The following is a 24,745-nucleotide window of genomic DNA, read 5'->3' on the forward strand; positions in this document are numbered from 1 at the left end:
AAAAGGGTTTCCCAAATAAACACCTTGATCCAAATAAACATCTTTATCCAAATAAACATATTTATCCAAATAAACATCTTTATCCAAATTGATCCAAATAAACATCTTTATCCAAATAAACATCTTGATCCAAATAAACATCTTTCTCCAAATTAAACATCTTGATCCAAATTAAACATCTTGATCCAAATAAACATCTTGATCCAAATAAACATCTTTCTCCAAATAAACATCTTTATCCAAATAAACATCTTTATCCAAGTAAACACCTTGATCCAATTAAACATCTTTATCCAAATAAACATCTTTATCCAAATTGATCCAAATAAACATCTTTATCCAAATAAACATCTTGATCCAAATAAACATCTTTCTCCAAATTAAACATCTTGATCCAAATTAAACATCTTGATCCAAATAAACATCTTGATCCAAATAAACATCTTTCTCCAAATAAACATCTTTATCCAAATAAACATCTTTATCCAAGTAAACACCTTGATCCAATTAAACATCTTTATCCAAATAAAAATCTTGATCCAAATTAAACATCTTTCTCCAAATAAACATCTTTCTCCAAATAAACATCTTTCTCCAAATAAACATCTTTCTCGAAAAAAGTATTCATCATCTATCCTTTGGTCTGATGAGTCCAAATGTAAGATTTTTAGTTCCAACCGCTGTGTCTTTGTGAGACGCAAAGTAGGTGAACAGATGATCTCTGCATGTGTGGTTCCCACCGTGAAGCATGGAGGAGGAGGTGTTATGGTGTAGGGGTGCTTTGCTGGTGACAGTGTCAGGGATTTATTTATAATTCAAGGCACACTTAACCAGCATGGCTACAGTACCACAGCATTATGCAACGCCATCTCATCTGGTTTGCTTTTAGTGGGACTATCATTTGTTTTTCAACAGGACAATAACCCAACACACCTCCAGGCTGTGTAAGAGTTATTTGACCAAGAAGGAGAGTGATGGCGTGCTGCATCAGATGACGTGGCCTCCACAATCACCAGACCTCAACCTAATTGAGATGGTTTGGGATGAGTTGGACCGCAGAGTGAAGGAAAAGCAGTCAACATGTGCTCAGCATATGTGGGAACTCCTTCAAGACTGTTGGAAAAGCATTCCAGGTGAAGCTGGTCGAGAGAATGCCAAGAGTGTGCAAAGCTGTCATCAAGGCAGTGGGTGGCTATTTGAGGAATTTCAAATATATTTTGATTTGTTTAACACTTTTTTGTTAACTACATGATTCCATATGTGATATTTCATAGTTTTGATTCTACAATGTAGAAACTTTTGACTGGTACTGTATGTGAAAGTGTATAGTGGCTACACAAGCTTTTAGTGCCAAGTGGCTCCAAACAGTTTTGTAAGAATTATGCTTTGTATTCTTAAGTGAATTCTTTAATGAATGCAAGCATGTTGTACGTACCAGCTTGTATATCTTCTGTCATAACTAATGACGGACCATTTTAAAACTGCAGCGGTCTGTTTTCTGCTAGGTTTAGCACTTTGGCTAGCTAGCTAGCCTACTCTGTGGTCAAGACAGTTGTTAAAACGTGTGGTGTTAGCCACATATAAAAAAGCGTGATATTTTGACATTACGAAGCTGTACTTTATTGGGCTTGGGTTAGTAGGTGCAAAGGACATCACCGTAAAGGGATTAGAAATTGTAAAGCAATGAATTTGTGTCTACTAGGAAGCGTACACGTCCACATTGACAGTTGCACTGGTATGGTTAATATTATATACTACTTGTGAATGCGGTGACAGACTGACAGTGATATTGTGTGCATGCTACAATCCCTCGATCACCTGTACATTTTGAAGTCAGCCCTCAAGTAGTCCAGAGCAGGTGATAACTGCATCAGGGTATAATCCCTTCTGAAGTGCATGTTATTGACTTTGCTTCTAGTTTCAGATCAAAACAAAAGTACTGGTATGACATTACATTCAATTTTCTTTAGTTGAAATGACCATTGAAGTGAGTGGCTGGAAATCTTACAGACTGCGGCTTCAGTGATCGTTCCCACTCCTAGTGTTTTCTTAAAAATGGAGTAAACGTCACAAATTGTATAGTTTATAGACACACATTGTATGTTTGCTAAACAACAGCTCAAGCTGGCAGAATGGGGACAAAGGTTGCCATCAGATAAAGTGAATCCATTATTGCATTTTACATGACACCACTGTTTTTTAAGCAAATTCAAAGACATTGTGTGTTTTGAGTGTGATGATCTTTGACCTTAGGAGGACTATGGACGGAAGCTGATACTGGCCGACGGGGACATGGTGAAACAGAAGGCTGATTAGCTCCTGAAAGAGTCTGAGGTCAGTGAGGTGGAATGTCTTGTGGTAGGAGATCCATTTGTGTAAGGGAGACCATTGATTACTGGACTTGTTTTTTATGCTGTTAAAGTTGTTCATGAACCTATTAACCCAGGCCTTAGCCAAACTGTCTCACCACTGCTCCAATAGGGTCAAGCCGACTTGGGGAAGATCTTAAAGAGCCTAGGACTGTTACACTATCCTCTCTGTTGCAGGAGAGCATGTCCCCACACTTCACTATACCAAGTCCCTCATGTACACTGCTCAACAAAAATAAAGGGAACACTAAAATAACACATCCTAGATCTGAATGAATGAAGTATTCTTATTAAATACTTTTTTCTTTACATAGTTGAATGTGCTGACAACAAAATCACACAAAAATTATCAACGGAAGTCAAATTTACCAACCCATGGAGGTCTGGATTTGGAGTCACACTCAAAATTAAAGTGGAAAACCACACTACAAGCTGATCCAACTTTGATGTAATGTCCTTAAAACAAGTCAAAATGAGGCTCAGTAGTGTGTGTGGCCTCCACGTGCCTGTATGACCTTCCTACAATGCCTGGGCATGCTCCTGATGAGGTGGCGGATGGTCTCCTGAGGGATCTCCACCCAGACCTGGACTAAAGCATCCGCCAACTCCTGGACAGTCTGTGGTGCAATGTGGCGTTGGTGGATGGAGCGAGACATGATGTCCCAGATGTGCTCAATTGGATTCAGGTCTGGGGAACGGGCGGGCCAGTCCATAGCATCAATGCCGTCCTATTGCAGGAACTGCTAACACACTCCAGCCACATGAGGTCTAGCATTATCTTGCATTAGGAGGAACCCAGGGCCAACCGCACCAGCATATGGTCTCACAAGGGGTCTGAGGATCTCATCTCGGTACCTAATGGCAGTCAGGCTACCTCTGGCGAGCACATGGAGTGCTGTGCGGCCCCCCAAAGAAATGCCACCCTCACACCATGACTGACCCACCGCCAAACCGGTCATGCTGGAGGATGTTGCAGGCAGCAGAACGTTCTCCACGGCGTCTCCAGACTGTCACGTCTGTCACATGTGCTCAGTGTGAACCTGCTTTCATCTGTGAAGAGCACAGGGCGCCAGTGGCGAATTTGCCAATCTTGGTGTTCTCTGGCAAATGTCAAACGTCCTGCACAGTGTTGGGCTGTAAGCACAACCCCCACCTGTGGACGTCTGGCCCTCATACCACCCTCATGGAATCTGTTTCTGACCGTTTGAGCAGACACATGCACATTTGTGACCTGCTGGAGGTCATTTTGCAGGACTCTGGTAGTGCTCCTCCTGCTCCTCCTTGCACAAAGGCGGAGGTAGCGGTCCTGCTGCTGGGTTGTTGCCCTCCTACGGCCTCCTCCATGTCTCCTGATGTACTGTCATGTCTCCTGGTAGCGCCTCCATGCTCTGGACACTATGCTGACAGACACAGCAAACCTTCTTGCCACAGCTCGCATTGACGTCCCATCCTGGATGAGCTACACTACCTGAGCCACTTGTGTGGGTTGTAGACTCCGTCTCATGCTACCACTAGAGTGAAAGCACCACCAGCATTCAAAAGTGACCAAAACATCAGTCAGGAAGCCTGGGAACTGAGAAGTGGTCTGTGGTCACCACCTGCAGAACCACTCCTTTATTGGGGGTGTCTTGCTAATTGCCAATAATTTCCACCTGTTGTCTATTCCATTTGCACAAGAGCATGTGAAATGTATTGTCAATCAGTGTTGCTTCCTAAGTGGACAGTTTGATTTCACAGAAGTGTGATTGACTTGGAGTTACATTGTGTTGTTTAAGTGTTCCCTTTATTTTTTTGAGCAGTGTATATGTCACAGGCGCCATCCTACATCCGACACCAGTGTAGTGAATAGCATCAGTGTAATGCATCTTGTGGTTCTTGAAATCATGTCTCCCTGGCAGTGGGCGGAAACAAATCAGTAACACTTTACTTGAAGTGTTGTTCAAAATCATGACACATCCATAACAGTAGCTAGGTTTCCATCCAATTGGCGATAGATTTTCATGTGAATATTCTATGGATGAAAACGGGCTTAGTGTCATAACCGCATCTTTAAATGTCATAACCGCATCTTTAAATGTCATAACCGCATCTTTAAGTGTCATAACCGCATCTTTAAATGTCATAACCGCATCTTTAAATGTCATAACCGCATCTTTAAATGTCATAACCGCATCTTTAAGTGTCATAACCGCATCTTTAAATGTCATAACCGCATCTTTAAATGTCATAACCGCATCTTTAAATGTCATAACCGCATCTTTAAGTGTCATAACCGCATCTTTAAATGTCATGTCTTTAAATGTCATAACCGCATCTTTAAATGTCATCTTTTTAAGTGTCATAACCGCATCTTTAAATGTCATAACCGCATCTTTAAATGTCATAACCGCATCTTTAAATGTCATAACCGCATCTTTAAATGTCATAACCGCATCTTTAAATGTCATAACCGCATCTTTAAGTGTCATAACCGCATCTTTAAGTGTCATAACCGCATCTTTAAGTGTCATAACCGCATCTTTAAATGTCATAACCGCATCTTTAAATGTCATAACACATGAAAGACATTTTCATTTTTATATAGAAGGCTTATGTCAACTGGAATGACATGACTTATTGTATATGTGCCTATCAAACCTTATTATATATGTGCCTGTCATGACCTATATATTTACGCTAAGGAGAGATCTCCATGTGATCAACATAAATTCATGGTTATCTCGGACTGACGTGGAGAAACACTTACACATATCCATACATACTGTCTCTTGTGGCTCAGTGGGCAGAGCATGGTGTATGAAATGCCTGAGTTGTGGGTTTGATTCCCACTTGCTGTAAGTTGCTCTGGATAAAAGCATCTTCTAAATGACTGTAATGGACTTTTCCTGTTTACACTGCTCTAATGAAATGAATGTACTAACACTTCTTGACACACAGTGATTGACTATGGTGAGATGTTATATCACACATACTGTACACACACAACTCACCATCATAAGTTAGTAAGTATATACAGTAACCTCATTATAAACAAGTTAGAATCTGGTTGAAATAACATCATTACAAACTGGTTGAAATAAGTTGCTTTAATGAACACCACTGTTTTTCCTCTAAACCTGCAGTTGATGCTTGCCATCATAAGCAACATCACATGCCACAAATATTTTAAATCTCATGACCTCGGTATGTTTCAGTCCGCAATGACTACCAACTGCAGTTTCTATTTGCTTTCCATACAAATGGAAACGGAACTAATTGAAATTGCTACAAAAACACTATCTCACAAAATCGTTTGGTATGACTGCGATGTTCAACGGAGCACCACACAATTAAGCAAAGTGTTTTTGCAGCTATTTTCCAATGGGGAAATGTTCTATGGAAACTAGTAGGACAAAACTGGACCTAACTGCTGTGTAAACACAGCAAAGTCTCTGGAAAGATCCACTGATTCATTGTACTGCACCTCCCATCTGCTAGAGCCACTTGAATGGTACTCAACGTCTCTGGAAAGATCCACTGATTCATTGTACTGCACCTCCCATCTGCTAGAGCCACTTGAATGGTACTCTACGTCTCTGGAAAGATCCACTGATTCATTGTACTGCACCTCCATCTGCTAGAGCCACTTGAATGGTACTCTACGTCTCTGGAAAGATCCACTGATTCATTGTACTGCACCTCCATCTGCTAGAGCCATTGAATGGTACTCTACGTCCTGGTGAAGATCAGAATGTTTCTCTGCTCTTCTCCCCACCAAAACCACTGACCAGGAGGAGGGGAGCAGGAGTTCAGTCAAATTCTCCACTTTCCATCACGGTCACGATTTGCTCCAAGGAATGTTGGGGTTTAATAATGTTAATGACATCTAAAAACCAAGGATTCTGTTTGGGCCAAGTTTGGCTTTTGAAATAAATAAATCAAGCAGTCGAACAATAAGAGTCTGACTGCCCAAAGTACATCCAAAACCAACCTTACTGTAGCAAACTGCCAGTTGGTTTGGAATGGAAATAGAGCAGCAAAGTGAAATGGTAGACTTCATTACTTTGTCAGGTTTCTAAGGCAGCATCAGGCCATGTTTATAGTAACACTTGATGTTTATTTGGTTCTACCTCCACCACCCACAGTGACATGGTCCTGAGAGAAGTGAATGCTGGAATACAATGCAGGGTCATCCATAATGCCTCCATGAACGCAGTTGAATGCTGTGGCCTCCAGGTAAGTCCACTCAAAGACATGTTGTAACCTAAAACTCACTACATCCCCACAAACATTGTCAAAAGAGCCATCATATTACGTCTGGTCTACTACATTTACATTACATTTACATTTAAGTCATTTAGCAGACGCTCTTATCCAGAGCGACTTACAAATTGGTGCATTCACCTTATGACATCTGAACTATTCTGTAGCAACGTCCCATTAAAGCAATCAAAGAGCATAAATGCCATTGGGTAAGAATATCTTTGAACTGAGACGGCAGAGCAGCACGTATCCCGCTGAATGTCCAGGCCAGCCCAGGACATCATAATGTGGCCCTGCATTGACCTGTCAGGGGAGCATTGTGAGCGCGTGAGCCCAGCTGTCCCACCCTGCCTCTGATGTGGGGGCTGCTAGCTTAGCACAGCTGTGTCTCTCCCCAGTACCTCACAGATTAGCCCCGCTAACATAAGTGCTGGCAATTGCCAGGGTCTTCATTAGTGGGTAGTGGAGCGCATCAGATGCACTAATTGGAAGCGATCTGGCATCTCAAAGCCATTGCCAGTGAGCAATAACCGAAGAGAAGGAGGCTTTGCTTTTCTAATGAAGTGCCCAATGCCTGTCGCAAGGGGTCAAGATTTGGTGTGTTTTCCCTGCCTGTGGAACACACTGTTTCTACTGTGTTTCACCATCTCCCTCAGGAGAGGGTTATACTCCCATGAGGGCGTATACTATATTTGCCTGTATAATTTACCTTTCTACTGTGTTTCACCATCTCCCGTAGGGGAGGGTTATACTCCCCTGAGGGCGTATACTATATTTCCCTGTATAATTTACCTTTCTGTTTTAAATGTATTCCTTGTGATACTACTAATAACACATGTTAGAAAATGACCAACTTCAGCTCAGATTACTTGGAATATGTGGGTTGAGAATTAGTATATTTTGTAAAACATTAGTGTAACAATTTGAAATTGGTTTCAAATAACAGGTAAATAGATGGCTAAAATGAGCTATTACAACTGCTCTCTAATTCAGTTTTTTAAATGGTAAGAAATATATTATGAAAATGCCAGTTTAATGTGTCTTATCAGACCGGCACTATCAAACAGTGTTTTGTTCTTGCACTGCAGTGCTCTTGTGTTAGCTTTTTGGTGAAAGGGGTGGGTTGGGTCGGGTCCTAGTGCATGTTTTGGGTCTGTGTGCTCGCACGTCTTTGCCATGTGATTTTTTATATACTGAAAAACAAAGTCGGTTAAAAACACACACACACACACACACACACACACACACACACACACACACACACACACACACACACACACACACACACACACACACACACACACACACACACACACACACACACACACACACACACACACACACACACACACACACACAATCGATAAGCTCACAGGAGCACTAAGAGACGCACAGATTCTCAGACAAGTGAACCAGAACCACAAACTCTTTATTTGAGAAACTGACCATTCTTGTCCAATGCTGTTGTACCCCATCAGAATGCAAAATATAAGCTTGTTTTACACCAATGTTAGTAAATTATGTAAACAAAAACAGTATATTCTCAACATGGTTAAAAATATTGTCATGATATGGTCATCCATGGCTCTTTCTATGAATTTGAGTGGTTACCTTTCTCCAGGCCCATCCCTCAGCTTTTTACCAAACCAGAGGCGGTGTGGCTGCTTTGTTATTGTTTCAAATAACGATTCTAGCTTTAAATCATGTTGTGTACATTTCTTTTGGACAGCTGTAGAACTTTGGAGAGACTGTGTCCATTGTGTTCTGGACAGACACCTGGAGACCGGAAACATTCTATGATGAAACCAAGTAGAACAGGGACTTAGGGATGCACACACTATGCCTGATTGGTGAGTGCTACAATTTCTTTGAAGTTATCAATACAAACAGATTTACAAAGTGGAAAATATGTACAGAGTAGTATGCATACACTCACTGGACAGTTTTAGGTACACCACCCCATTCATAGATGGTGCCTACAGACAGACAGGAGTCAATTGGCCATAGCTTGCTATATAAAGCAAGCAGAGAGGCATCCAGTTACTGTTTGATTGAACGTTAGAATGGGAAAAACAAGTGACCTAAGCGACTCTGAGCGTGGTATGATGGTTGGTGCCTGGCGCGCCGGATCCAGTATCGGCCGCCCTCCTCTGCATTTCACACATGACACTGTCTAGGGTTTACCGAGAATGAAGCGACAAACAAAAAACATCCAGTCAGCGGCAGCCCTGTGGGGGAAAACAACTCGTTGATGAGAGAGGTCGAAGGAGGATGGCAAGAACTGTGCACGCTAACAGGGTGGCCACAAACAGTCAAATAATAGCTCAATAAAACAGTGGTATGAAGTACGGCATCTCGGAACGCACAACTTGTCGATCCTTGTCAAGGATGGGCTATTTGCACTGACCCTACACACATTCACTAGACTATATATTTACACACTATATGCACACATACATACTCATTAGACATATAGAGTTGAAGTTGGAAGCTTACATACACCTGAGCTAAATCCTAGTAAAAGTTCCCTGTCTTAAGTCACTTAGGATCACCACTTTATTTTAAGAATGTGAAATGTCAGAATAATAGTAGAGAGAATGATTTATTTCCGCTTTTATTTCTTTCATCACATTCCCAGAGGGTCAGAAGTTTACATGCACTCAATTAGTATTTGGTAGCATTGCCTTTAAATTGTTTAACTTGGGTCAAACGTTTCAGGTAGACTTCCACAAACTTCCCACAATAAGTTGGGTGAATTTTGGCCTATTCCTTCTGGTGTAACAGAGTCAGGTTTGTTGGCCTCCTTGCTCGCACACGCTTTTTCAGTTCTGCCCACAAATTTTCTATAGGATTGAGGTCAGAGCCTTGTGATGGCCACTTCAATACCTTGACTTTGTTGTCCTTAAGCCATTTTTCCACAACTTTGGAAGTATGCTTGGGGCCATTGTTTATTTGGAAGACCCATTTGTGACCAAGCTTTAACTTCCTGACTGATGTCTTGAGATGTTGCTTCAATATATCCACCTAATTTTCCTTCCTCATTTTGCCATCTATTTTGGTAGAGATGGTGTTCTTCGGCTTGCAAGCCTCCCCCGTTATCCTTCAAACATAAAGATGGTCATTGTGGCCAAACAGTTCTCTTTTTGTTTCATCAGACCAGAGGACATTTCTCCAAAAAGTACGATCTTTGTCCCCATGTGCAGTTGCAAACCGTAGTCTTGCTTTTTTATGGCGGTTTTGGAGCAGTGGCATCTTCCTTGCTGAACGGCCATTCAGGTCATGTGGATATAGATACTTTTGTACCTGTTTCCTCCAGCATCTTCACAAGGTCCTTTGCTGTTGTTCTAGGATTGATTTGCACTTTTTGCACCAAAGTACATTCATCTCTAGGAGACAGAACGCATCTCCTTCCTGAGCGGTATGACGGCTGCACGGTCCCATGGTGATCATACTTGCATACTATTGTTTGTACAGATGAACATGGTACCTTCAGCCGTTTGGAAATTGCTCCCAAGGATGAACCAGACTTGTGGAGGTCTACCATTTTTTATTTATTTTTATTTTCCCATGATGTCAAGCAAAGAGGCGCTGAGTTTGAAGGTAGGCTTTGAAATAGGTACACCTCCAATTGACTCAAATGATGTCAATTAGCCTATCAGAAGCTTCTAAAGCCATGACATCATTTTCTGGAATATTCCAAGCTGTTTAAAGGCACAGTCAACTTAGTGTAAGTAAACTTCTGACCCACTGGAATTGTGATACAATGAATTATAAGTGAAATAATCTTTCTGTAAACAATTGTTGTAAAAATGACTTGTGTTATGCACAAAGTAGATATCCTAAATGACTTTCCCAAACTATAGCTTGTTAAGAAGAAATTTGTGAAGTGGTTGAAAAACGAGTTTTAATGACTCCAACTTAATGACACCAACCTAAGCATTTCACGTTAAAGTCTACACCTGTTGTGTTCGGCGCAGGTAACAAATAAAGTTTGATTTGATTTTTATTTATTTAGTGTGTTTACGTGTGTGTCATTCATTTCTACACACTTTCACCCCTGGGAGGCTGGGACTGAACAAAGCCCTCATATTATGACTGTTTCTGCTCCAAATACAAACAGCCCTTTCCCCCTGTGTGTGCCATCCCTGGGTGCATATTAAGCAGGCCTCAACCACAGTCACAATAGCAGACTGTTTGTTTCTGTAATGGGGAGACGGCTATGAGGCAGATGGCCCGAAAGCTCATCATTTATATTTATTTGAGCTAGCGAAGCGCACACGGGAGAGCTCTATAATTCAAGGTAATGGATGAAGCGGAGTCTGTGAGTTTAGGGTCACTCCCCTAAGTGTCCTATGTGTCCCCAGCTGCAAAAAGGGTGTATGTGTGGGTTTGTATATATGTGAGTTCTCTGATGTTAACCCCATTGACATTAACCCCATTATTCAATTGTGTAACTGGGGAAGCCTGGCATTAGCAGTCACCTCCACACCCCAAAAGGGTGAACAAGTGCAGACAACAAAAGCAGAGGCATGCATTACTCTGATTGGGTCATCTATCATGATGACTCCCTCAGACAACATGTACTCCATAATTCTACATGACAAAGAGGGAATCCCCATCACTATGATGGAACTAGCAGGACCATTGTTGATTGTCTTTGTGTAAGTGTCAGTGAAATTTGATGTTTCATATTATCCATCAAAATGATGTATGACTACTATGCTGGTGTGGTTTTGCATTCTCCAGAAGCATTTTCCTGAAAATGTAATGGTGCAAAGGTGACCAGAGAAGGCTAAAAGACATAATCAGATTGGTCTTGGGTCATTTGGAAAAGAAGTTGTTCATGACCAGTTTAAGGGAAAAAACAAATGGTCCACATCTGTGGAATGATTCTTCACCACTTAGTAAATCACTTTGTAAATCAACTGTTTTGGACAACAGTTAATCTTATGTCACACTAATACTTTTCATGTATCGGTTTGCAGAAAGGTTGTAAACTGCTTGTTAACTGCTTGTTCAGTCTATATTTCTCCCAGATTTACTGGTTCATATATATGTGCATATACACACACACACTACCGTTCAAAAGTTTGGGGTCACTTAGAAATTTCATTGTTTTTGAAAGAAAAGCCCATTTTTTTGTCAATAAAAATAACATCAAATTGATCAGAAACAGAGCATAGACACTTAATGTTGTAAATGACTATTGCAGCTGGAAATGGCTGATCTTTAATGGAATATCTACATAGGTGTACAGAGGCCCATTCTCAGAAACCATCGCTCCTGTGTTCCAATTGCACGTTGTGTTAGCTAATCCAAGTTTATAATTTTAAAAAGGCTAATTGATCATTAGAAAACCTTTTTGCAATTATGTTAGCACAGCTGAAAAATTGGCATTGTTATGACTAGTTGAGTAACGGGAGCATGAGCATTTGTGGGTTCGATTACAGGCTCAAAATGGCCAGAAACAAAGATCTTTCTTCTGAAACTCGTCAGTCTATTCTTGTTCTGAGAAATAAAGGCTATTCCATGCGAGAAATTGCCAAGAAACTGAAGATCTCGAACAACGCTGTGTACTACTCCCTTCACAGAACAGCGCAAACTGGCTCTAACTAGAATAGAAAGAGGAGTGGGAGTCCCTGGTGCACAACTGAGCAAGAGGACAAGTACATTAGTGTCTAGTTTGAGAAACAGATGCCTCACAAGTCCTCAACTGGCAGCTTCATTAAATAGTACCTGCAAAACACCAGTCTCAACTGAAAAAGCGTGTGCAAGCAAGGAGGCCTACAAACCTGATTCAGTTACACCAGCTCTGTCAGGGGGAATGGGACTAAATTCATTGTGGGAAGCTTGTGGAAGGCTACCCGAAACATTTGACCCAAGTTAAACAATTTAAAGGCAATGCTACCAAATACTAATTGAGTATGTAAACTTCTGACCCTCTGGGAATGTGATGAAAGAAATAAAAGCGGAAATAAATCACTTATGACATTTCACATTCTTAAAATAAAGTGGTGATCCTAACTGACCTAAGACAAGTTTTACTTGTATTAAATGTCAGGAATTGTGAAAAACTGAGTTTAAATGTATACGGTGTATGTAAACTTCCGACTTCAACTGTATATCGCTTTTCTTGTAGACATTTTCTGTAGATTTACATGAGACTCCACTGTTATTATAAACAGAACATAGATATAAACGCAACATGCAACAATTTCTAAGATTTTACTGAGGTACAATTAATTTAAGGAAATCAGTTAATTTAAATAAATTCATTAGGCCCTGATCTATGGATTTCACATGACTGGGCAGGGGCTCAGCCATGGGTGGGTCAGCCAATCAGAATTAGTTTTTCCCCTCAAAAGTGCTTTATTACAGACAAATAATCCTCAGTTTCATCAGCTGTCCGGGTGACTAGTCTCAGACGATCCTGCAGGTGAAGAAGCCGGACGTGGAAGTCCTGGGCTGGATTGGTTACACATGGTCTACGGTTGTGAAGCCGGTTGGATGCACTGCCAAATTCTCTGAAACGACGGAGGCGGCTTATGGTGGAGAAATGAACATAACATTTTTTTGGCAACAGCTCTGGTGGACATTCCTGCAGTCAGCATGCCAATTGCACACTCCCTCAAAACTTGACATTTTTAGAGTGGTCTTTTATTGTCCCCAGCACAACGTGCAGCTGTGTAATGATCATGCAGTTTAATCAACTTCTTGACATGCCACACCTGGTAGATGGATGGATAATCTTGGCAAAGGACAAATGATCACTAAGAGGGATGTAAACAAATTTGTGCACATAATTTGAGAGAAGCCTTTTGTGCTTATGGAAAATTACAGGTATCTTTAATTTCAGCTCATGAAACATGGGACCAACACTACATGTTGCGCTTATATTATAGTTCTGATTCTAGCACCAGAATGAAGCACTGGCAACAACAAAAAAACAGCTAGATTTCAATGTGTTGAAATAAAATAGAGATATTCCGTTTGACCTACACAGTACAGTGCTGGGTGCTTGGCATAAGGCCACGTCCTTCATTGTGAATGTCTTCACTGCTTACAAAGGGCTTGTCTTGTCTACACTTGTCAATTAGATGCAGCTTTTAAATTCCGAACAAGATGTCTCCTCCACAGCACTTGTAGCAGTGGAAGCTGCGGAGGGGAGGACGGCTCATAATAATGGCTGGAACAGAGAGAATGAAATGGCATCAAACACATGGAAACCATGTTTGATGTATTTGATAACAATCCACTCCAGCCATTACCATGAGCCCTTTACTCCCCAATTAAGGTGCCACCGACTTCCTGTGACTTGTAGGTCTGGTCAGTATGAACCCATTGGCCTTACATTACTCCAGACCTCCACTCCAGCCATTACCATGAGCCCTTACTCCCCAATTAAGGTGCCACCGACTTCCTGTGACTTGTAGGTCTGGTCAGTATGAACCCATTGGCCTTACATTACTCCAGACCTCCACGGCAGCCATTTCATTGTTTTTCAAACAAAATAGTGGGCTTTGAATGTACATAAAAGCAATACCACTGATTGTCTCTCTCCCTCCAGCCATTAGTGAGGAGAAGATGTGTGGTCTCGCCAGGGTGGGAGCCGAGGACCAGGCCATCCAAGACGGCATCTTGTGACCTGGCGGCCCACTACACTCCATGATCGTGACGGGTCACCTGCACCCGCTGGAGATAGACATGCTCTGTCTGTCAGCCATCACCCCCGACATACAGCAGGACCTCATGACAGCTCAACGTACAACTCCTAATGCACACACCCCATCTCAAAACTGACTCTCAGGATCTCTGAAGGTTCTCCAAAGACAGTGAGACAGTTCCACCCAGGGCCATGTGTTGTATAGGCCTACCAACTCTTATCCATACCGTTGTTGACTTGACTAACAGATGAATGACACAAATGCAGCAGTAGGGTCAGGGTGATGGATCAACATCATGCCATAAAAGGAGAGCCAGTGATTGCTTTAGGGCTATTGTACTCTGAATATGCCAATGTATCCGGTAGTTTAATCTCACTATGGCCTTGGAATCAGGGTCAACAAATTCTTGACGCTCGCTGGTCGTTGTCTGTATTGTCATAAAATGTCATTAGCCTGATTGAGGAGGAAATGAAGAAAAAGGTCACGGAGGAACACAACTGCTCAGTAACAGTGACTTGGTAAAAAGTGAAGCTGTTCTGTAGTCTTGTATTGGAAAATGACAACACAGACTAAGGAAAATGCAATCAGTTATTTTAGGGTCAGTTACCCAGACCCAGATCAACCAATTCTTTAAAACCACTTTTTAATTGAGATTATCCAAAGAGAATGCTTTTAGGTGATCAAATTGTTACGAGTGTTTGCTACTTCCCATTTTTATTTTCTTAGGCAAATCGGAGACAACCTGGAATGCTATAGCCACCTTTTTCTGGGTCTGTAAAACCAGCCTTAATAGTATGACATTTGGTAAAGTAATTATTTACAGATAGGAAATCATGGATGACAAACAGAGCAATTTCCTTGTTTAAAGATATGCACCACCTGTCAAATATGTAACAATTAACAGTGGAACTAAACAAACATTGAGATATACACAGGCTTAGACAAACCTTTTCAAGGTGAAGTTTAAACTATTATCCCATGTCAACCTCCATTCCTGCAAACACAAATAATGAGAAAGAATATAAACTGTGCAGTAAAATCATTTATTACATTTCAAAAGAAGATTGGAACTGGCCAACTGCAAACTTAAGACCAATGAGGATAATAAAATGCTTTTTAGGGTTTTAGGCTAACTTCATTTTGATGTCTGTTTCAACCATCCCCTTTAACAAGGTGGTAAGCAGCTGTTCATGGTTCAAATAAAGCTGCTGTGTGCCATCCAGAGAATTATGTCAAGCGTGGTCAAGAGGAATTCTTACAACTTTCCCTTAGGAAAAATTACCCTGACAACTCTTAAAAGGATGTTTGATCAAAGATGGAGCCAAAAGAGTTGGAATAAGACCCATGTCGGCCGTCTGACTCCCTCCGGGCCTTGAAGGACATGATGATTCCAGTCACACATAGTAAACGAATGGCTTCTCACATGACGATATGACTGATTGTCCATTATTTGATTCAAAAGGCACTTAAGAAACCCCGAATGACAGTTGAATGGCTCAAGTGTGCAAAGTGCAACTAAATGGCCAAACGGAATATGCCCCCTAGGTAATTATGTGGGACTGGTATGATAGACGTACAAACGTTGGCTTAACACAAAACGTCCATTGAAGTGTACTTAAACTCCTATCAGACAATAGTTCAATTAATTAAAACCCCATCTTAATGGGAAAAAGGATCTAACCAAGACATGCAGTATGGCCCGTGAGTTCTCAGACAAATGTCCTAAACAGTAGAATGGGTGGAAGTGTGTGTGTGTGTGTGTGTGTGTGTGTGTGTGTGTGTGTGTGTGTGTGTGTGTGTGTGTGTGTGTGTGTGTGTGTGTGTGTGTGTGTGTGTGTAGTGTCTGAAGCAAAGTTCTTGTTTTCCTCGCAGACGTCACATAATTGGCAGGTTTTGGTTTCCATCGTTTTTTTGTTTCCTCCCAAAAGTCAGTGTACTTGTCCTATAGCTGCTTCTGTCTTGGTCCTTGGTTTGGGATGTAAACTTTGAGACCCAGAGAGATGTGGGGGGAACATGGTGGGAAGGAACCCCCACAGCAGCACAGAGGGCTTTGGTCCCAGGATTCCCGGGGACATAGAGAGGAACAAGTCCCCCTACATCGCTGCCACTTCAATCTGGACATACAGTTGCCGTATTCCAGCCTGTGGATAAGTACAATTGAGACAAACTGTCAAGCTTTGCATCAACATCCGTCACAGTGAAGATTTTCTTTCATGTCTCTGACATTTGTGGCCCGTCATTACCTAGTACAGGTGTAATGTCATTCTAATGTGATCATGGCAGAGCTCTTAATACCTAGCTTGTCGAACTCGGCTGCTACATCTGTTTCACACCTTCCACCTGGACTTGAATAGACTGATCATCTGCCCATAAACCAAGGAGCAACTTCATTTTGTCTGCTGACCAGTTGGTTGTTTTCAAATGTTACCAGTGATTTTGTGGTTTCCTATCTGCTGCTGGCTAATCAGTATGTGTACTTGTAGGAGAATGGCCATGTGTGTTAAATTACAAAGGGATTGCTTCCGTTCCTACCTGTGTGAAAATGTTGTGTGTTTGGCTAAGAATCCATTTGCCATCAGCATCGGGTGCGATTAGCAGCTTGAGAGTGCCGACATAGACATCTGTGCATAGGGTCCAGAAGTGAGGCTCCTGCAGGTTGTACACACCCTGTAACTGCTGCACCTGCAAACACACACACAGATTTATAGTACCATTTCCCACCATGTTTTCAGCTTTGATGTGAGGGTATGGTTGAGGCATGGTTGTGCAGCACTTACCCTCTGGTAGCACTCTGGCAGGGTGTTGTCCAGAGACGGCGGAGTTCGCTGCATCAGAATCCCAATGGACTCCCTGAGCAAGGGCACCACACTGGCAGAGGGAAAGGACCAAATAAAAGTTCAGCGTGACTTATTTACCCCAACCCTACACTTTCCTGTTAACACTCACAAACCTGGCAGGCCCAGGGCCAAGGCATGCCAAAGTGATATTCGTGCCACTGGGTCGGGAGTCAATCTGAACAACATGAACCCTGGACAATGACAGAGCTTGCTCGGCGAGGCAGGCAGATAGGTAGGGAACCATAACACAGGAGTGACAAATGTTACTTTAATTAGTGGAAATATGGGTAATATTTCTGCTCTAGAGCTCAATTCAAGCCCCATTCTCGCAAGTTCAGCTTTACATTGTGATTTAAATTTAACGGCAATGTACCTGCTCTAGCAGAGACTGCAATAATGGTAAATGCTGCATATGAAGGCTGTCGGAAATTCCCTTCCCATTTCTATCGCAGAATCTGTAACTCTTCAGCTTTCCAGATTGAATAGAGCCCCCAATTCTCTTCGTTCCAACATAAACCTCTCAATTATCTAGAATTCCTCACAAATGGCATGTCTAGGTCAAATAGGGATGTTTTGCCATCAAACCACCTAGCCATACCTTGCAGAGTTGGAAGTAACAGAAGCTTCTTTCAGAGAGCAGGAGAAGTACTTTGCAGACCAAGCCGGCTGCAGTCGAAACTACACGCATAGCTGGACAGTGCCTTCACGCATAGCTGGACAGTGCCTTCACGCATAGCTGGACAGTGCCTTCACGCATAGCTGGACAGTGCCTTCACGCATAGCTGGACAGTGCCTTCACGCATAGCTGGACAGTGCCTTCACGCATAGCTGGACAGTGCCTTCACGCATAGCTGGACAGTGCCTTCACGCATAGCTGGACAGTGCCTTCACGCATAGCTGGACAGTGCCTTCACGCATAGCTGGACAGTGCCTTCACGCATAGCTGGACAGTGCCTTCACGCATAGCTGGACAGTGCCTTCACGCATAGCTGGACAGTGCCTTCACGCATAGCTGGACAGTGCCTTCACGCATAGCTGGACAGTGCCTTCACGCATAGCTGGACAGTGCCATGCCAGCCACTCTTGCGCCTTTCTTTCGTCTCCCCTCAACAATCTAGCGCCCACAGTCTCAAAAAGCCCATCTGTCATGGCACGTTCCGCCAGACCTGTATTCCAAAGCCACAAGGCCAACCACCACAGCATATGTGAGCCATTAGAGGGTTTGGCGTCTTTCCCTGTCCCCAAACCCCCACCATCCCAGAATCCCCCCCTACACCCCAATTGGTCCATGCCAACATGGGAAAAATAAATGTTGCCCGTCCTCCACGTCTACAGTCTTCCTTGCACTACCGTACACCACACATTAGTAACATTACTATAACCAGCTCATCAGCATAATGTGTTATTTAATCAGGCAAGTCCATTAAGAACAAATCCGTGCTTACAATCACAGCCTGGCAAGAGGCGAAAGGTCTGACACTGACAACAGTGTGTGTGAAGTAAAACATGCTTCCATACATAAGGCAACACAAACTAGTGACATCGGGTGACAACTACGTGTCAAACGATCAATTTGTCCTTTGAACTCCTCCAGGGACACCAGGTCCTGTAGTTTTAGGTTGGTTTGGAGGGAATTCCAAGACCAGGGAGCGGAGTAATGAAAGGAACTTTTTCCATGCTTGGTTCTAATTTTCGGGAAGTTTAGCATAAAACAATATTGAGATCTGACCTTGTGTATGTTTTCATTTCGAGCTAGGAGAGATGATAGATAAAATGGCCTTATAAATAAGAATTTACCAGTGTTTGAGCCTGCTTGTTGCTAGGCTATTGTACATTCTTCAGCTTCATCTTTGATGAGTCATACGGGTCTGGTCCAAATGTAGCAAATCTCTCTACCCTATAATCCACCATGTAATTATGAAACCGAAAATGGGTGATGAGAAAAGAGAACCTTTGAGCAAATTTGAAGTCAGGAACAACTTCAATCTGCAAACAGATTACTGCACTAGTCTGAAGCCAAAAGAATAAGTAGAACAATAATTGCAATAACAGCCATGAAATTTTTGCTTTGTCATTTTGTAAAAACTTGGAAAAGCCAAACAATAATTTACTAAATGTCCTTGAATTGCAGCTAAATGAATACATTAAGTGTGTTTACGTCTGTCTACTGTACTTTTAGAATAATAGCTTACTCGGTAATACAGAAGTTAAGATTACGAAGGTATGGGCAGCCATTACAGAAGCTTTTTTTGTGCCAGCCTGACATTAAACAGTAATGTGGAGCCTTTTAGTGATCCATCCATTTCCTGACTGCTCAGCAATGCTGGCCAGTAAACTGTGGTACCACACTTAAATTCAGCACACACAAGAGGTTTGTGTAATACTGTCTGTTGTACTGAACCATGTATGCTACTGCCGAAGAAGCCAATAACCTCAGTGTATTAAGGCCATAATGTATTGCTTGAAAAGTCATTTTCGTAGTCAGGAGCTTGTCTCTTCTTGTGTCGCCTCATGATTTGATTAAAGAAAGTAAGTACCATGCTCTTCAATCATAAATTAATAACTTTCTATAAGCCCTTTGTGCTAAATGTCTGCTAAAATACAAATGTTAATGTAAAGTGACATTTATGACCTACTCAGCTGCCTCCATGTTTGCCAATACTCTGGACAATCATCTGAAAACAGGAAAGCTCCCAGCAAGCGGAGATTGTGCTCTGACATCATACTATTGTTCCAAGCCTTCCTGTGTAGCCGAGTAGAGGCAACATCATGGACTGAGTCACCAGAGGCCCACATAGCAAAGCTTAAATCATACTAATTCATATAGACCTTTTAACAGACTTAAAAACATTTAGCTCCTCCTGGCTTCCACACAGCCTACAAGCCACTGATCCAACCTAGGATTTAGATTATTTTTAAAAACTTAAATGTTCCATTTAATATTGCCTACCCCTTCACAATAAATCCATTATTTATTTTAGACAGGTCTAAAGAAGCATGATTTGAAGAAAAATGTAGACTTATTTCAGAAGAACAGAATAGCATACTCTGAGTTGTCCTTATGTTAGGTCCTGATCTGGCTATGCCATATGGCTGTGGGATACACTAGTTCAAATAGCAGACAAGATTTTCTTAGAATTCCACTGCATATTTTATAGTATGAAGAACACAATTGAACTAAGCTGAATAAAATTGAAAGTATATTTTCTCCAAACGATTTGAGGTAGTGCGCACATGCGGCTATTCTGTGTTGAGCGGTTTAAGAATAGGTACTCCTATATGCTTAATTGGCTTGAAACTGGGGAGATACATGGCATCTAGGCTAATACTTCAGAAAGTATTCAGACCCCTTGACTTTTCACATTTTGCTATGTCTACAGCCTTATTCCAAAATCAATTAAATCAGAAGAATTCCTAAGCAATCTACACACAATACCCCATAATTCAAAGCGAAAACAGGTTTAGAACATTTCCCAAAATGTATGCATGTATATATTTATAAATATAACAGAAATACCTTATGTAAATAAGTATTCAGATCCTTTGCTATGAGATTCATAATTGAGTTCAGGTACATCCTGTTTCCGCTTTATCCTTGAGATGTTTCTACAACTTGATTGGAGTCCACCTGTGGTAAATTCAATTGATTGGACATGATTTGGAAAGGTACCCACCTGTCTATATAAGGTCCCACAGTTGACAGTGCATGTCAGAGCAAAAACCAAACCATGACTTCGAAGGAATTGTCCGAGGTACGTCTGCAGAAGGGTACCAAAACAATTTGGTAGGCTACTAATGACCATCAGCAGCATCAGAGCTTGGAGAAGCCTGATAACCGTGACTAAACGGTAACATCATTTTGACTGCCTTCATGCCTATACGGTCACCACAACAGCCCTACCTCCATCCACACATTCTGAACGGAAGCATATGTTCATTGTTACAACATTTAAAAAATTAAGGGACACAGACCCACCATGAATAAAGGTGGGCTGAGAAGTTAGCCATTTTGAGAAGGTAAGATGGATACATAAATAGTCTCAGACGCAAGGCCTTGAACATGACCAAAGCCACTGAAAAGAGGATGAGGCAAAATAAGAATTCAAAAGGAACTCGGAAACCTGTAATTAACGAAATAGAGAGCCAATGGCAATGCATGACATGCTAGTGAAATCTCCGCCCCACAACCAAGACCAACGCTTCAATCTGAAGTCCCTCTGATTGAAAGGATCAAGTGAAAAGCTGTTATTACTGTTGGCTACACTAGAATGGTTACATTAAACCGACGGGGGAGCGAGGGAGACCGGGGAAGCAGAAGCTCCACTGCATTGTCATCAAAAAAATGTCATTAAAACAAAAAAACTCCACAGTTATAAGAAACTACAAAATAAGTGAATACTGGTTGTTTAAGAGCTATTATGCATTAACTCATTGAGTCAAGAAAACGAGAGGGAACAAAGACCATGAAAGATTGAACAATGTAAACATAGCGTCCTGTGACCACCAGAAAGGGCTTTCACAGTAGTAATGTGGAAAAAGGGTTCCATATCTCCCTTGGCCATTACCTGACCTCAGCCTGAAATCTCACATTCATTACCAGCCAAAACAATGTCTACTGCCAAGTCCAGTTCATGAGAGGGAATGATGGAACAGAGGTCAAAACGTAAGAGTAGGCCTTTTTGACTAATTGTGTCATTACAGTGGGTACAGAAGTGACAAACCTTAGAGAATGCTTTCCATTTCTATGAAGGACTTGTTCGTTAAGCATTCAACAATTGGGTCAATATATACTCCAAGTCAAGTCTACTTACGACCACTCAACCCTGTTCGGCCTTTATCTTACCCAAATGAACCTTTGTATGGCACCTGGGTATGTACTGTCCAAACACATCTGTGACGAGTTGCCACACTAACACGAATCCCTCTCAGCACACAATCTCTAATCAGCATTACCATAAAGGGTCTTACATTTATATTTTTTTTTTACAAAAAATCTCAGACTACACATATACTGGAATGTAAACTTGAGAACTTGTCACGTCTTAACCACTACCTCCGGAGGTACAACACTCTCGACAGTTGCCGCCCTCTTAGCAGGGCAGTGTAAACACAAATGTCTCGTTGAGCCAACAACCTTAGGGTGTTGTCACACTTGGTATGGAAGGGGAGCTGATTGTGGACTATAGGAAAAAGAGGGGAGAACATGCCCCAATACACATCGATGTGGCTGTTGTGGAACAGGTCGAGAGCTTCAAGTACCATGGCGTCCAAAACGCTAAGGACTTAACATGGTCCACACAGTCGTGAAATGGGTATGGCAGCACCTCTTGCCTCTGAGGATGAAAAGATTTGGCGTGGGCCTTCAGATTCTCAAAAAGTTCTACAACTGCCCCATTTAGGGCATCTTTGCTGTATCACCGCTTGATATGGCAAGTGCACCTCCGCACAAAGGGCGGTGCGGACAGCCCAGTACATGACTAGGACCGAGCTCCCTGTCATTCAGGACCACTATATCAGGCGGTGTGAGGAAGACTCGATTGCTCACTCTGCTACCGTCCGGCAAATGGTACCGGAGCTTCGGCTCTCGGACCAACAGGCATGCAGTTTCTACTCCCAAGCCATAAGACTGCTAAATAGTTATGGTACCCAAACTATCTGCAATGACTATCTTGTACCGAGCCTATGCACACTCACTAGACCCGCACAACATTCTCAGTGGGGGGACAAAATAGCCGCAAAGGGGATTTTTTTTTTCAAATCCCTGGTTGACAGCCTCCCTCTCGCCATTTTCTTCCATCCAGTCAATTAACAAACAAGCTCAAAAATGCTGAAATAAGACCCCAAAAACTCTTGCAGATGAGGTGCATTTACAAAGTTAAGGTTAAGTGTATGTTTTTAAATTTGTCTTATATTGGGGTTTACATCTGCTTGTCAATGTTTTGTGCTATTTAATTGCTCCTCCCCCCTTTTCATTCTTCCGTGACTTGTCCCATATCGCACCTGTATTAAAATGAGTCCTTCATGAGCCTCGCTCTGTTCCAAGAAGGAACGCAACCTGTTGTAAAATAGGCCTAGGCGGGTTCCCTTGTCCTTACTGTCAAACATGTGAACTGTAAAAATAAAAAAAAGATTTTAAAAAAGCCTTTCACGGATAGCTAACGACAAACGCTTTGGCTTAAGTCTCAATGACAAAACCCCACTCAGGCAGAGAAAGAGTGAGAGATTCACACTCAAGGATGGCTTTGTTCACAGATATTAACAGAACAATCACATTCCAGAGAGGAAGAAAGAACTGACTCAAACACTATGAAATGGAGAACAAGTCTACCAGAGAGGCTGAGTTTATCATTTGGATAAAGGGGCCCACTCCCTGAACATTTCGCCTTTACTGTACAACATACAGCGGCACACCAAGGAAAATCCCCCTAAAACATGAGCAGCAGAGCCACTATGGAGACTACTCATGCCTCTTTCCTGCTCTGGGTCTCAAGACCCATTCCTCACCAAATAGACCCTCTGGATTTCACTAGTTCCACCATTCACTGCGTAACAAAATATGAAAATGTCACCTCACTTCTCATAGGGCCACACACTGACTACTAGTTGGGCTACAGCACCTACCACTGTCTCTGTTGGGAATGGCGAGGTGATCAAGGAAAAAGTTATGTTGGGCTGAAACCTGATGTAATCACAAGTCATGTTGACTTCAGCTCCCTAAGTCAGATACAGGATACAAAGAGCATTCCAATCAATGCTGGGCATTCTTTAGGGCTGGGTTCAACCTGTATCACTGAAGATCACTGAAGATCTGCATTAATGTCAGGTCATTTCCGATTCAGCCGACATATGCAGCATTTACTGTGACTGCAGTCTCCGCGAAAGAAGGAACATTGCAAAAGCTGTAACGCAGAACTTCTGCAATACTTCGGTGATACGGATTGAATCCAACCCTTTGTGTATAGGTTTGAAGCAGCGAAACATGACAATGCACGCAGGCCTTCTGTCCTTCCCTCTTGTTCTGCAGCACCAAGAGCAGTGTGTCTACGGTGAACACTGATTCACCACTAAAGACTAGGGCCGGGACAATACCATCATCGCGATACTCGTTAGTGTCATAGCGGTGGAAAAAAAGATTACACTTCCTTAGGAAAGCTAACGTTGGAAAGCTAACGTTGGAAACCAAACTTTTTTTATGTTGTCATCCAGATTTAAAATGATTTATTTTGCAAGCTAAAGCACACAATATTTTACATAGGTTTTTAAAGGACTGTTGAAATATACTTACTCATGTTTCCATACTAGAACGTATTGATTACTTTACATGTATAAGGAATGTATAGGTTGGGGTCAAAGAAAGGTGGATAGGAATTTGAGCTATGGAAAGTTAGAGTGAGACAAGGGGAAATGCAGAAAGTTCATATTCTGGTCCTATGGAGAGAGCCAAAAGGGCAACATTCTAGTTTCAATTCCTGATACGGCAGGTTGTCTGTGGAACTATGGAGGAATTTGGCTCGAGGTCAAGTCAACAGATGATTTGAGAATGAATTAATTGAGAAACCTCTGGGAGGGGGGGCCCCACAATGACCCTCCTACTAGTCCTCTCTCACAAACATACAGTACCAGTGAAAAGTTG

General features: G+C 42.0%; 2 protein-coding genes across 2 annotated transcripts in view; one reads left to right on the forward strand and one right to left on the reverse strand.

Moving 5' to 3' along the window:
- Window positions 1-1,422: 1,422 nt before the first annotated feature.
- dph5 (diphthamide biosynthesis 5) lies at window positions 1,423-14,255 on the forward strand. Its single transcript, XM_046299403.1, is given in 6 exon segments — window positions 1,423-1,431; window positions 1,613-1,735; window positions 2,254-2,374; window positions 6,478-6,584; window positions 8,341-8,461; window positions 14,179-14,255. Coding segments are annotated over 6 exon segments (558 nt in total).
- Window positions 14,256-15,299: 1,044 nt separating this feature from the next.
- Window positions 15,300-24,745, reverse strand: part of slc30a7 (solute carrier family 30 member 7) — a 30,233-nt gene continuing 20,787 nt past the window's right edge. Inside the window, exons 9-11 of the mRNA XM_046302279.1 lie at window positions 17,053-17,143; window positions 16,808-16,957; window positions 15,300-16,416 (exon numbers count right to left, since the gene is read on the reverse strand). Coding sequence (XP_046158235.1) covers window positions 16,369-16,416; window positions 16,808-16,957; window positions 17,053-17,143 — 289 coding nt within the window. The 3' untranslated portion in view covers window positions 15,300-16,368. The remainder of the gene's footprint in view (window positions 16,417-16,807; window positions 16,958-17,052; window positions 17,144-24,745) is intronic.

This window comes from Oncorhynchus gorbuscha, linkage group LG02, assembly GCF_021184085.1.
Source record: "Oncorhynchus gorbuscha isolate QuinsamMale2020 ecotype Even-year linkage group LG02, OgorEven_v1.0, whole genome shotgun sequence".
In the NCBI taxonomy this organism is placed as follows: domain Eukaryota; kingdom Metazoa; phylum Chordata; class Actinopteri; order Salmoniformes; family Salmonidae; genus Oncorhynchus; species Oncorhynchus gorbuscha.